At 38.6% G+C, this 14,914-nt stretch overlaps 1 protein-coding gene and 1 long non-coding RNA gene across 2 annotated transcripts in view; one reads left to right on the top strand and one right to left on the bottom strand.

Moving 5' to 3' along the window:
• The window catches only part of LOC131825081 (uncharacterized), a 35,277-nt gene extending 22,180 nt beyond the window's left edge, over window positions 1-13,097 (top strand). The window contains exons 2-3 of the long non-coding RNA XR_009351119.1: window positions 10,396-10,482; window positions 12,693-13,097. This is a non-coding gene — a long non-coding RNA (uncharacterized LOC131825081). The remainder of the gene's footprint in view (window positions 1-10,395; window positions 10,483-12,692) is intronic.
• GPR156 (G protein-coupled receptor 156) overlaps window positions 1-13,209 on the bottom strand; it is a 63,243-nt gene extending 50,034 nt beyond the window's left edge. Inside the window, exons 1-2 of the mRNA XM_059163954.1 lie at window positions 13,091-13,209; window positions 12,678-12,814 (exon numbers count right to left, since the gene is read on the bottom strand). Of these exons, the coding sequence (XP_059019937.1) occupies window positions 12,678-12,814; window positions 13,091-13,183 (230 nt within the window). The 5' untranslated portion in view covers window positions 13,184-13,209. The remainder of the gene's footprint in view (window positions 1-12,677; window positions 12,815-13,090) is intronic.
• Between the last annotated feature and the right edge of the window lie 1,705 nt (window positions 13,210-14,914).

The raw sequence follows: 14,914 nt of genomic DNA, 5'->3' as shown, positions 1-14,914 counted from the left end.
GTGCTTTTTGTGTTCTATTTAAGATGTTTTTCTGTCCCAAGATTATGAAGATATTCTCCTATTTATCTTCCTGAAGCTTTATTGTTTGACTTTTTTATTTTGATCTATAGTCCATCAGTAGATGATTTTGTTGACATAAGACTGAAGTTGCAATTTCCCCCCATGTGGATAGCCAACTGACCCAGGACCATTAATTAAAATGTGTCCATACTTGCTTGGCTCTGTTTCTGCTTCATTGGTTTATTTGTCTATCCTTGCCCCAAAGGCATACTTAGCATGTATGAATCACTAGCTTTTTAATAAATCTGAATATACTGAAGTAGAAATCCTCCCACCTTGTCCATCTTTTTTCCAGGCTACTTTTGGCCCTTTGAAGCTCCATATAAATTTGGGAATCAGCTTGTTGAGTTTCACCAGAAAAGAAAAAAAGTTGGATTTTTATTGCAATTACACTGAATCTATGTATCAATCTGGGGAGAAATTACATATATCTTTATAATATTGAGTCTTCTAATCTATAAACATAATATATTCTTCATTTATTTAGAACTTTTTAAACTTCTCTCAAAAATGTTTTATGACTTTCTATGTAGAGATACTGCATATCTTTTCCTAGCATATTAGTAGGGTTCAATCAGAGAACGGAACCAGTTGGAGATACAGGGATTTGTGGCAGGCAAATTGGCTTATGCCATTTTGAGGGCTGGTTAAGCTGTCTTAAAATTCCACTTTTAGCCATTTGTATTCATGAATGAAGCCACTCAAGGAACATGACTTTAAGGGAGTGCTATAGGTGCCTCTTTCAAATGCTAAAGGTCTATTCTCAAAAAGCAGCCAGTTTTCCCGTTAAATGTAAGTCAGGTCATGTTATTCCTCAGTTCCAAACCCTATAATGGCTTCCCATAATATTTGGAGTAATGCTAAAGTCATTACAGTGACCTACAAGGCCTTACATGTTCTGCCCTGCTCCTCCATTACCTCTCTGACCTTATCTTTTCCTCTCTCTGCCTCATTTACCCAGTTCCAGCCACATTGGTCATCTTTCCTTCTTCATGGCCTTTGTAATTTCTGTTCCCTCTGCCTGGAACTGTTTTCACCTCATGACTTGTTTCTTATGCCTTTCAAGTCCATACTCAAATGTTATCTTCTCAGTGCGTTCTTTCCCGACTGAACTCTAAAATAGCACCACCACCCTATGTTCCCCATTCACTTTCCCTGTTTTACTTTTCTTTCCTGCACTTATCATTAATATTCCATATATTAACATTCCATATATTTGACAGTTGTTTTATTTGTTTATTGTCTGCTCACCTCTGTAGGAAAGCAAAGTCCACAAGGGAAGGGAATTTTTGGCTACTTTGTTCTTTGATGTAATCCTAACACCAAGAATAGTACCTGATAGATTGTTGACTAATTCAATAAATATTTATTAAAATAATAGGCACATTTGTAAGAACCTAACTATGAGAAGGCCTTTTAAAAATACAGCATTCAGTGGCCAACAGGGCATCAAAAGTGAACAGATTTTTTTTAAAGATTTTATTTATTTATTTGACAGAGATCACAAGTAGGCAGAGAGGCAGGCAGAGAGAGAGAAGGAAGCAGGCTCCCTGCTGAGCAGAGAGCCCCATGCGGGGCTCAATATGGGGCTCCATCCCAGGACCCTGGGATCATGACCTGAGCTGAAGACAGAGGCTTAACCCACTGAGCCTCCCAGGCGCCCCCAAAGCAAACAGATTTTAATGGTATGATAAGACTGAAAGGATCGTTTAGAATAAAAGGCCACAACCAGGAGAAATGGGAAACTGAGGCTCTGGATGTCATTCCCTGGGCTCCTGCAGGGACAAGCACCATGAGGGAAAGAAAAGAACAATGGAAAGCAATTGCTTACCTGTGACATAATTTTAAGTAGAATTGCTACCATATTAAAGTTAAAGGATGAAAATATCCATCTTGTAAGAACTTAACCTTTATTGTCATAGCCTGTATTCTAGTCCATTTAATTTGTTCAGTCAGGAAACCTGGAGTATAGTCCAGGCACAATGGAGATACAGAAATGAGTAAGATGTAGTCCTAAGTTCAAGGAGCTCATTATCTGCCAGAGGAGACAGTGCTCTCCTCCTTCCAATCCAATCAGTTGTGATGGATCAATGACGTGCTTAACTGTAATGGTGGGTATGCAATGGGGGTGTGTGTCAACTTCATCTAGAGGTCATAGTGATTTAGGTCTGAATACAGGATGGGCAAACAGCATCAGAGGACTGTGTAGAAAACACTCCTATCCATTAAACCTGATCCTGCCTCATTAACTTCTTGCTGAATCATCCCTATTCCATCTCCCAGCCAGTACCCAAGAAAACCTCATGTCTGTTCATAATCCTAGATCTTGTCACCTTATTTCTGCTTCTCACCTCTTTTCCAGCACCATTTCTGAATGTCAATGACTTTGGCCTCACGATACACCACTCACTTTTGGTTCTATGCTCAAGCCTTTGGAAGTGATAACGGTTATGATTTTTTTCCAACTATGAAACTTAGTTTTCTTGTTGGATAAGTTCTTGCAAGAGCTGCTCCTGTCTCTGCCTCAATTCAGTCCTAGGCTCTGCATACCTATCCCCAAATCAGCTTTATGGATGGTATTTATTCTAGGTCTGTCTGGCTCCTTCTCCTTTTTTTTTTTTTTTTTTTTTTTTAAATATTTTATTTATTTATGTGACACACAGAGAGAGAGACAGAGAGAGAGAGAGGGAATACAAGCAGGGGGAGTTGAAGAGGGACAAGCAGGCATCCTATGGAGTAGGGAGCCTGATGTGGTTCTCAATCCTGGGACCATGACTTGCACTGAAGTCAGATGCTTAATGAGTGAGCCACCCAGGTGCCCTGGCTCTTCCTTCTTGGCCAATAACCATCAAACTAAGGATTATAGAGAAGATACCAGAAAGCTTTGTAGGGTACAATATTAGTGCAAACTTTCTCATAGCCAACAAGATGCCAACTGCTTTCCTTTCTTCCCCATCACCATCCCTTTGGCTCCAGTTATTTAAATCACAAAGAGGGCAGACCTGAAACAATCAATATGGAAAAAAAAATGCTATCCCTGCAGCAAGGCATTATTTTTTGAAAAGCTATTTTTAAAAAACCAAAATGTATTTTTTGGATCTGCTCATGTTTTTCCACCTCAGTGATGCATTTGAAGCTCCTGGGAACACTTAAATTACGTTCTACACAAAATCCTGAGCCAGTAGGTGTTGAGCTCAGCAAATATTTACTGAGGTAACATCTCTCCCCAGAAAAAGACCAGGCTTGTTATGACTCACTATAAAAATGGGGAATTTCTCAGGTTCAGATTCCCCTCCTTTAATGACAGCTCCCCTTGTGTTCAAGCCTCCTCTTGGGTCCTGTATCATCCTCATGGGACTTGAGCGTATGGTAACCAGCACAAATGCAACATGAAGCTCTCACTACTGCTTTTGCCATGAATAATGAAGGACTTTGTCTCTGAGCCCGAGTCTCATGTCTTTTGTTAGCATCTATAAGATAGTAACAGGTTAACTTGTTAACCTGCAAGCAGGGCAAAAGCTCATCCCTACACAATTCTTATTATTCAAATTTCTTGATTTCCCAGGCAGTAAAATACAAGATACTGGGGATGATTGTACAAATGCCACTTTCATTCTGATAAATAACATGTAAATTTATACTCATTATCACAAGTGACAGTGAGATAAGTTCTTGGAATAAAAGTTCTTTAATTAAATAAGTTTAGCTTCATACAGAACTTTGGACACTGCCCTTATTTTATGCATTACATAAGAGGCACCAGGAGAGCCTCTGGGCCTTAAGTACCTACTTTGCTCCAAGTTAAGTGATTATTAAACTATAAGAGGAATCTAGAAAAAAATAATGCATTCTCCCATGATAGTCATTAATATCTAACACAGTTATCTGATGGGTTTCAGGTCCCCCAACAGGACCCTTTAAGAAGGACAGCAGATATGGTGTACATTTTTCCTTCACGGGAAACTTCTCAGAAAAATAAGAATGTTTGTAGACTACATTTTGAAATAGCTTTATTGAATATAACTGCCATCCCATAAATTGCACATATTTAAGGTACATGATTTGGTAAGCTTTGATATATGTAACTATCTATGAAATACCACAATCAAGGTAATGAACATATCCATTACCCTTAAAAGTTTCTACATGTCCTTTTGTAATCCCTCCTTCTTGTGCCTCTGTGCCACCCTCCACCCACTGCAGACAACTACTCATCTGATTTCGGTCACTACAGATTAGTTAGCAACAGATTAGGTAAATTTTCTATAATTCTGTGGAATTGGAATTATATAGTGTGCAACTTTTTTGCCTGGCTTCTTTTACTCAGCACAATTACTGTGAGATTCATCCAGGTTTTCCCAAGTATCAGTAATTCATACTTTCTAATGCTGAGTAGTATTTTATTGTATGGATACACTGCAACTTGTTTATTCATTCCCCTATTAATGGATATTTGTTCTGTTTCCAATCTTTGAAATAAAGCTGATGTGAACGTTGGTGTACGAGTCTTTGTATAGACATATAGTTTTATTATTTTCTTGAGTAAAAAACCAAAGGTGCGGAATGGTTGGATCATAGGGTAAGTGTGTGTTGAACTTCTGAAGAAACTGTCAGACTGTTTTCCAAAGTGGTTGTGCCACATTGCAGTTTGACTAGCAATGTATACCAACACTTGACTTAGTCAATTTTTAAAAATTGTAGGTCAAGGAGGCAAAGATGGCAGAAGATTAGGGAACCCTATTTCAACTGGTCACCTGAATTGAATTGGATATCAATCAGACCACTCTGAACACCCACGAAATGAGCCTGAGATGTAAGAAGATATATCCAGATGTCTACTAACAGAAAATCTCTGGATGTTGGTTTTAAGGTATGAACTGGGGAGCCGTGATTCTGCAGGCAGATATTGGAAGATAAACGTCTGTGCTGCCCAGAGCAATCTATGCTTTAAATGCCACCCCGATCTAAATACCAACAGCATTCCTCAAAGTGCTGGAACAAACAATCCTAAAACTTGTATGGAATCAGAAAAGACCCCAAATCACCAAGAAAATGTTGAAAAAGAAAAACAAAGCTGGGGGCACCATGTTGGCTGATTCAAGTTATATTAGAAAACTGTGATCACCAAGACAGCATGGTATTGGCACAAAAACAGACACACAGACCAAGGGAACAGAACAGAAAGCCCAGATATGGACCCTCAACTCTATGGTCAAATAATCTTCAACAAAGCAGGAAAAAATATCTAAAGGAAAAAAGATAGTCTCTTCAATACATGGTACTGGGAAAATTGGACAGCTATATACAGAAGAATGGAACTTGACCATTCTCTTACACCATATACAAAGTTAAACTCAAAATGGTTGAAAGACCTCAATGTGAGACAGGAATCCATCAAAATCCTAGAGGCAAACATAGGCAGTAACCTTTTTGACATTGGCCACAGCAACTTCTTTCAAGAAACATCTCCAAAGGCAAGGGAAACAAAAGCAAAAGTGAATTTTTGGGACTTCATCAAAATAAATAGCTTCTGCTCAGCAAAGGAAACAGTCAACAAAACAAAGAGGCAACCCATGGAATGCGAGAAGATATTTGCAAATGACACTACAGATAAAGGGATGACATTCAAGATCTATAAAAAGCTCCGTTAGAATGGTAAAAATTGACAAGACAAGAAAAAACAAATGTTGGAGAAGTTCTGTAGAAAGAAGAACCCTCTTACATTGTTGGTGGGAATGCAAGTTGGTACAGGTACAGCCACTTTGGAAAACAGTGTGGAGGTTCCTCAAACAATTAAAAATAGAGCTAACCTATGACCCAGCAATTGCATTACTGGGTATTTACCCCAAGGATACAGATGTAGTGAAAAGAAGGGCCATATGCATGCCAGTGTTCATAGCAGCAATGTCCACAAGAGCCAAACTATGGAAGAAGCCAAGATGCCCTTCAACAGATGAATGGATAAAGAAGATGTGGTCCATATATACAATCAAATATTATTCAGCCATCAGAAAGGATGAATACCCAACTTTTGCATCAACATGGCCAGGACTGGAGGAGATAATGCTAAGTGAAGTAAGTCAAACACAGAAAGTCAATTATCATATGGTTTCACTTATTTGTGGAATGTAAGGAATAGCATGGAGAACATTAGGAGAAGGAAGGGAAAAATGAAGGGGGTTGGAAATCAGAGGGGGCAAAGAACCATGAGAGACTATGGACACCAAAAAACAAACTGAGGATTTTAGAGGGGAGGGAGGTAGGAGGATGGGTTAACCCAGTGATGGGTAGTAAGGAGGGCATGTATGCATGGAGAACTGGGTGTTATAGGCAAACAATGATCACGGAACACTACATCAAAAACTAATGATGTACCCTATGGTGACAAACATAACATAATAAAAAAAGTAAAAATTGTAGCCATTGTTAAAAGAATGTAGTGGCATTCAATTGTGGTTTGAATTTGCATTTCTCAAGGGGCACCTGAGTGGCTTGGTTGGTTAAGCATCTGCCTTTGGCTCAGGTCATGAACTCAGGGTCCTGGGATAGTGGCCCACATTGGGGGGAGGCTCAGAGTAGAGCCTCTTTTTCCTTCTCCCTCTGCTGCTCCCCCAGCTTGTGCTCTCTCTCTGTGAAATAAAGAAATAAAATCTTTTTTAACAATGTCAGCTAGGATTGTAATGGTAATTGGGCTTAGTCTATAGATCAATTAAGAGAGAAGTAATAATATTGAGCCTTCACCCCATGAGCACACTATTTTTCCATTTATTTAGGATTTAATTTCTCTCAGCAGTTTTACGGTTTTCAGCATATAAGTATTTCACAGTATTTGTTAGATTAGCAATATTATATAGCTTTTAGTGTACAAATATTTCATATTGTTATAGTTATCCTGAAATATTTCATATTTTTGATGCTATTGTAAATGGCAATGCATTTAAGTTCGCTTTTTCAGTTGTCTGTCTTTAGTATTTAGAAACACAGTTGAGTTTTGCCTTAATCTCATTTACTTCAACCTTTTTAAACTCATTTATTAGTTCTAGTAGTTCTTTAACAGATTCTATTGAATTTCCTACATACACAATCAGGTCACCAGAAGGTAAAGCCATTTTAATTCATCCTTCCTAAACCAGGTTCCTTCCATTTCTTTTTTTTTTCTTATTGCACTGGCTAAAATCTCCAACACTGAGTAAAACTGATGAGAATGGAGATCTTGTCTTGTTTCTGATCTTAACGGGAAAGCAATCAGTCTTTTACCATTAAAAACTGGGGATAAAAATATATGTTTATAAAAAATAAAAAAATTATAAAAAAAAAAAACAAACTGGGGTTGGCTACAGTTTTTTCTTTTTTTTCCACAGACGAACCTTGTTATGTTGAAGTTGCTAGTTTGTTGAGACTTTATCAGGAATGGATGTTGAATCTTGTCAAAATGCTTTTTCTCTGTCTAGAAAGATGATCATTATTTTAAGTTTGTAAATAGGGTGAATTATATGATTAATCTTCGGATGTTAATTCAATTCATTCCTGGGATAAATCTCATTTTGTCATGATGTATTATCCTTTTGGTATTTGGTTGAACTCAACTTGTTAAATTCTTATTTAAAATTTTGGATCTATGTCATGAAGGGTATTAAGTTACAAGGTTTTTTTTCCTTCTAATGTCTTCATTAGGTCTTGATACCAGGGTAATATGGACCTCATGGAATGATTTAGGGAATGCTCCATGATTTTCAGTGTTTCAGGAGATATTCTGTAAAACTGGTAATACTTCTTCAACAATAAAGGCACAGATTAACTGGGAGCCTCTAGCTCAGGATCTCACACAAGGATGCTGTCCAGGAGCCAGCCATTGCTGCAGTCCTCCAAGGCTCAACTGGGTTAAAATCTGCTTCCAATCTCATTGCTATTAGGCATTAGAAGATGTGTTTTCAAATTCACTGACATGGCTGTTAGTAAGCCTCAGTCCTTGCTGGATGTAGACTAGAAATCAGTTGCTTGCCATGTGGGCCTCCCCACAGGGCAGCTCACAACAAAAAGGTAGCCTCCCTCACAGTGAGCAAGTGAAAGAATGAGAGAGATCTAAGGAAGGAAGCCAGTCTTTTCGTAACCTTATCCTAAAACTGATACCACATTAATAAGCAAGTCAGACAGGGGATTTCCCAACAGTGTGACTATCAAGAGGTTGGGATTAATGCAGAACATTTTAAAGACTGTCTGCTACAGTTGTTTTTTTTTTTTTTAATATTTTATTTATTTATTTGACAGAGATCATAAGTAGGCAGAGAAACAGGCAGAGAGAGAGAGGGGGGGGGAAGAATTCTCCCTGCTGAGCAGAGAGCCCCATGCGGCGCTTGACCCCAGGACCCTGGGATCATTACCTGAGCAGAAGGCAGAGACTTTAACCCACTGAGTCACCCAGGCACCCCTGCTATAGTTGTTCTTAACATTACCTTATTATCCTTCTAATATCTGTAGAATCTTGGGTGATGTCACTTCTCTTCCCTTATTTAGGTAGTTACATATTCTACTTTTTTCCCTCCTGATCATTTGAAGTAGAGGTTGGTCAATTTTATCGAACTTAGCAAAGAACTTTGGTTTCATGGTTTGTTTCTGATTTTGTTTTTGTTGTTTTATTTCATCAATTTCCACTTTCATCTTTATTATTTCTTTTCCTCTACTTATTTTGGGACTCAATTTGTTCTTTCTTTTTGTTTGTTTGTTTCATAAAGTAGATCTTTCCCCTATTCTAATATGGAGCTTAACGCTATCATTTCCCTAAAAGTATTGATTTAATGGTATTTAATAAATTTTGATATGTTATATTTTCATTTTCATTCAGTTTAAAATACTTCTTGATTTCTCTTTGATTTCTTCTTTGACCACGAGTTATTTTAAAGTGTTCTATTTAGTTTCCAAATATTTCAAAACTTTCCAGAGTTCTTTCTGTTATGGATTTCTAATTTAATTCTATTGTAGTCAGGGAACATACTCTGTATGAATTGAACCCTTTTAAATTTAATGAGACTTTTTCTATGACCCAGAATATGATCTATCTTGGTAAATGTTCCATGTGCACTTGAAGAGAATGTGTATTCTGCTGGTGTTGGGTGTAGGATTATATAAATGTCAATTAGGTCAAGTTGGTTGATAGTGCTGTTCAAGTCTTCTTTATCTTTACTGATTTTCTTTCACAGACTACATTTTTAAAACTTTATCAAAAATGTATCTGCATCCAAACTTGAACATCACATAATATTTAATTTTATTAGAATATTTTTCTTCCTCTGGTGCTACACAGACACACAGACACAGACACACACACACACTCACAAATTTAGAGAGCAAAGAACTGAAATGAAATGATCTGTGATGCTGCACCTTTGAATAAATTTTATCATTTAAGAAAACACTTTGAAACTGGGTTATTTTATCTTTCTTTGCCTGAACCTGTAAGCTACTTAATTGTAAAATATGTTTCTATTCACGGTGCCTCTTATTATTTTATTCTTTATGTCAAGTCATGCTCCTACTGCAAGCAAAACAGGCAGCAAAATTTTTACTGCAATGAAAGATATATAGGTGTTTCTACTACAACACTCTTTATAAGTGTTCTTTTTTATTTTTTATTTTTTTTTAAGATTTTATTTATTTATCAGAGAGAGGGGGGTGGAGAAAGCAAGCACAGGCAGACAGAATGGCAGGTAGAGGCAGAGGGAGAAGCAGGCTCCCTGCTGAGCAAGGAGCCCGATGTGGGACTCGATCCCAGGACGCTGGGATCATGACCTGAGCCGAAGGCAGCTGCTTAACCAACTGAGCCACCCAGGCGTCCCAGTGTTCCTATTTTAACAGGATATATAAATGTTTTAAAAAGTTGCATTTTACATAATTGTGTATAAAAATAATGGGTTATGGGAAAAATGGTATGGGGCCAAAACAGCTGGAACATATTTAACTTTGTAACCAAAATACTAATAAAAATAATGATCATCCAATTAAAAACTAGCACTCAGCAAATGTCAATTACCACCATTTGTACTCAAGTCACAGTTGATTTTTGCAGCCTTAAATCTGCAAGATGTACATACTAGAGGACATTCACTTCCAGTAGATAACATTATAATCCAAATTAAAAATCTTCTCTGGATCTGTGCTTCTTCAACAATTAATCGTTTTTAAACACATGGGAAATACCTTCTCTACTTCACCATCTACTCCTAGGTAGCCTCACAGCATAGGAGGTACAACAGTTTTTAAAGCCATTAAACCAGCTACTACTTGCACTGCCATGGTAGTGCAATATTCTTAGCTTAAGTCTTTCTTCTTTATTTGTAGGAAGGCTTGGCCGTGAATGTTTTAAACCCTTGATGTACTGGGGGAAAATTACATATGAAGCAATGGTACTACTTTCTTATTTGCCAGGTGGGTATTAAATTGCACTACAAAAACCTCTTGCAGCTGAAGAAACTGTACTCCATAGTTCTCTAACTTTGAAATGCATGATTTTCCCAGTCATTCTCTTGGCAGCAGTCACCATTGGGATATAAATATCCTTCCTCCCAGGGTCACTGAAAATGTATTTACTGAGCACCTATTATGTTCCAGAGTTTGTTCTAAAGGCTGAAGACAGTGGTGAGCATGACGGACAAAGTCCCTGTGCTCACAGACTGTATATATTAATGGGGGATACAGACAATAAACAGGCAAATAAATAAATATGGTGATATCAGAGAGTTATAATTGCTATGAAGAAAATAAAACAGGGTGATAATATATGGAATGAAATACTGGGGTTGGGTGGTCATTCTGTAGATAGGCCACTCTGGATAGAATGATCAGAGAAGGCTTCTCCAAAGAGATGACTTTTGAACCAAGACCTATAAAATGAGAAGGAAACAGTCACGGGAAGATCTGGAGAAGACTGTTAGGCAGTGGCAACATAAGGGGACAGTAAGTATGAGGACTTGAGGTGGGAGCAGACTTAGTGAATTTGAGGAACAGAAAGAAAAGGGGCTGGGCAGCATCAGAGATATACTAAGGTTTGATTGCCATGAGTCACAACCATGCTGAGGTTAACAGAGCCATTCAAGTCACTGCTATTTAATAATTCCATGTCCTCCATGTCTCAAATGGCCAATGGTGCCCCAAAATGCCTGCTAGACAAATCCAACGGATAGACCCTCATCTGAGTTCCAAACCCAGGCAATGGAGCACAGGTGATCATCTCTAAGTATAAGGTTGGAGTGGGACCAGACAAGTTTCACCTCTCTGAGGTAGTTGTTGGAACTGATGTGGACTCCATCTAGAATTTAGCTGTGGGCAAAGAAGAGAGAGCTAGAGCAGGGCTTCTCAGGTGACAGGCTGGGACAGCAGGAACAGGATGATGGTAAAGAGTGTTGGTGTGGGAGAGATGGGGTGGGCCCTGGAGGAAGAATCCAATAGCAGTGAAGGCAGAATTCTGCAAGCCCCTTCAGAAAAAAGTCTTCACTTAGTTTCTTTTGCCAGCCCTGGAAGCCACGGATACCTACCCCGATGAGCCACTGACTGGCTTGCTCTTTTCTTTTCTTTTCCTTTCCTTTCCTTTGCTCCCCTTTCCTTTTCTTCTTTTCTTTTCTTTCTCTCTCTCTCTCTCTTTCTCTCTCCCTCCCTGTCTTCCTCCCTCCCTTCCTTTCCTTCCCCCTTCTTTTTTTTTTTTCCCTTCCCTCCTTTCCTTTAAAGATTTTATATGTTTATTTGAAAGAGAGAATTCATGTATGAGATAGAACGAGCTGAGGGAAAGGCAGATGGAGAGGGAGAAGCAGACTCCCCACTGAGCAGGGAGCATGATGAGACTTGATCCCAGGACTCTGGGATCACGACCTGAGCCAAAGGCAGATGCTTAACTGACTGAGCCCTTCAGGTACCTGAGTCAGTGACTTTTCTAACCAACCAGAAATTATCTAATAGGTCGGAAGAAGAGTAGGGCTTTACCATTTTCTTCAGAAACCTTAGCCCACCTAGTCTGGTTCCAAACTATATTGGCCATGGACTTTAATATTGCTTTTGATTATTTCTCTACATGCTCTATGTTTTTAAGACAAATACCTCATTTTCTATGATGAAAACAGAGAAAAAGGGAGGGAAAACCTAAGAGACTCTTAACTCTAGGAAACAAACTGAGGGTTGCTAGAGGGGAGGTGAATGGGGGGATGGGGTAAGAGGGTGATGGGCATTAAGGGGGGCACTTGTTGTGATGAGCACTGGGTTTGTAGGCAACTGATGAGTCACTAAATTCGACTCTTAAAACTATTTAAAAAACAAACAAACAAAACCCCCTAATACCTCATTTTCTCAGAAGGATCATACCTCTCTTTTATGAGGAGAGATTCTTCATTCTCCTCTTTGGATAGCCTTGTGGTAGTTACCACAATACTGGGCTAGATTATTTTTCCTCAAAAGGAAACTATACTGCAAGGCCAGGATGATTTCAGGGGAACTACTCACATAGCTTAATGCCACAATAGGAGATAAGCTTTACTGATACCTCCTAACAGCTCATGATGTCAAAATGATACTAATACTGTGGGTTTCATGATTCAGGCTAGAGGGGGTGAGAAACTACTTATGGGACTACTTACCTGTTATTCCTGCAGCGAATTGTGAAGCCAAGAAAGAAGACTATCAGAAGAAGTCCACAGCTGAGAAAGGTCCAAACAATACCCAAGAGGACAGGAGATAATGAAGAAATGGTCTTACTGCTATAGTGGGAAGAGGTCTGAGAACAGAATAAAGAGAAACTGTTAGGAATGAAGGCTCTTTTATAGCTCAAACACGAACTTCCCCCTCATTCCCAAAGCTGGAGAATATGTGTCCTGCATGAGCATTTCCTCTCCCTCTTCCTCCTCACTTCCTCCTCCTCCTCCCCCCTATTTCCTCCTTTTCCTCCTCCTACTCCTCACCCCTACCACTGCACCACCACCACTAACAACAGCAGCAACAACAACAAGGTGCATATCTGAGCATCCCTGACAATCCATGGCTGTCAACTCACAATTGTCCTGCAGAGATCATGAAGAGGACTCCGATCCAGCTCCTGGCCAGGAATACTGTCACACAGTTCAGAACAGTTTATTTCAGGCTCCATGTCATCACGTGCCCCTTTTGGTATGTACTTATTCACAGTCTTGGTTACCTGCTGGTTGTTAGCCAGCACATCTTAGACTAAAACACAAGAACAATTCAAATCTTTTCTTTAGAGGCACCATTTTGGAGCTGGCTCTTGGCTCAGAATCTGGGATGAACAACTGGTTCAGGTGGAAGTGAAGGGTTATTTCACCAGGATCCTTCATCACACACCCTCCAGGCTCTCCGTGTGTCCCGCTGGCAGTGCATACCATAGGAGTCAAGAGCGGGCATCTTTGTAACCATTAGATCACACGAAGTGATGATTCTGGCTTGCCACCAGATGGCAGTCACTGCTCCAAGTACTCACACAGGTCCAGAAGGAAAGGACGGCAATTAAACCTGTTAACAAACAAATTATGTGTTGTGTGTGTGTATATATTACATACACACACACATATATGCACACACATTACATATATAACATAAATTATATATATTATGTTAATATATAATATATATAAATGGTTTATTATAGAGGTTTAAGAATATTATTTTATACATTTTAATTACACATAGTTATATTTTTATTTTATATATGTACTTTATTACACATAACAACGGCTTAACATATATTTAAATAAATATATTTTTAAGCCTCTATAATAAAAACATTTAAAAAATAAAGACAAAGCTCATTTAACAATTTATAGATATAAAGTTTAACAGTCTCTTTTCAGATCCCTTCTTTGGCTCAGCTTATAAGACCTTTAGTTTAATCATGTGAGGCCCATCTTCCTTTTTTCTCTTCTGGGAAATCTCCTGTCCTCCCAAGATCTCTCCATGCAACTTATGGCTTAAGCCCTCTCTGATCCTGAGTGGCAGTGGCCTTGGATGACCCATGCTGTCTGCATGAAATGTCAAGAACTCCAGTCACTGGACTTCTTGTTTACTCAGTAAGTAGAGGAACATCCCATGTCCAGGCAGCAGGGTGTGTGTGTGGGGGGGGGGGTTCAGAATGATACAAAAACCCTTTGACAAAAGGTTTTTGTTTGTTTTCAAACTTGTAGACTCCTAGAAGTGGGATTGCCTACTCAGGTAATAGGGAGAGAAACTGAGGAGCTCTAGGAATTCCTACAGTGTAAATGAGTGGTATTTCTCTTGGAAGATGCTTGCAATATGAATACCGTGATCTAAAAAAAAGCTCAATTTACAGAACAAAAGTAGAAATGTAGATAGGCTCAGATTACCCTCAACAGAAAAGGTAGACATGTTCCTAATTCTTCAAAGCAATCTATTCCTTGAAAGACAAGACAGATTAGAAATTTTACCAATGGGAACTTGAAAGAGAGTGACACTTCTGTTTTGTGTTTCTGAAACAGCTTAGCACAGTTTTCTTGTATTGTGGAGGGAAATTGGAACAGGAAAAAATATCAATTATTATTATTTCAATAGCCACTGAATTTAGAACTTGTGTTTAAGCCAGAACAATAGTGACAGGTGTAGAATGCCATCTTTGGATTCTGCATGCTTAGGCATGAACAATATAGCACCAGGTGCTGCCCATTCATTGGCCTCTCATATGTTCCTGAATTATTTACCAGGTTCATTACAATGAAATCCCAAGAGAAATAAAAGCCACTATCTTCCATCAGTACATTTAAATTCTTGTACAGACTGTCCGATTACTGAATGCAAAATTAAGAACTAAATATACAAACATGGCTATTTGCATCCTATTTCAGTTGAAATT

The sequence above is a fragment of the Mustela lutreola genome, chromosome 2 (genome assembly GCF_030435805.1).
Source record: "Mustela lutreola isolate mMusLut2 chromosome 2, mMusLut2.pri, whole genome shotgun sequence".
In the NCBI taxonomy this organism is placed as follows: domain Eukaryota; kingdom Metazoa; phylum Chordata; class Mammalia; order Carnivora; family Mustelidae; genus Mustela; species Mustela lutreola.
Note: the sequence above shows the minus strand (reverse complement) of the source record. Positions and strands in the feature narration are given on the sequence as shown.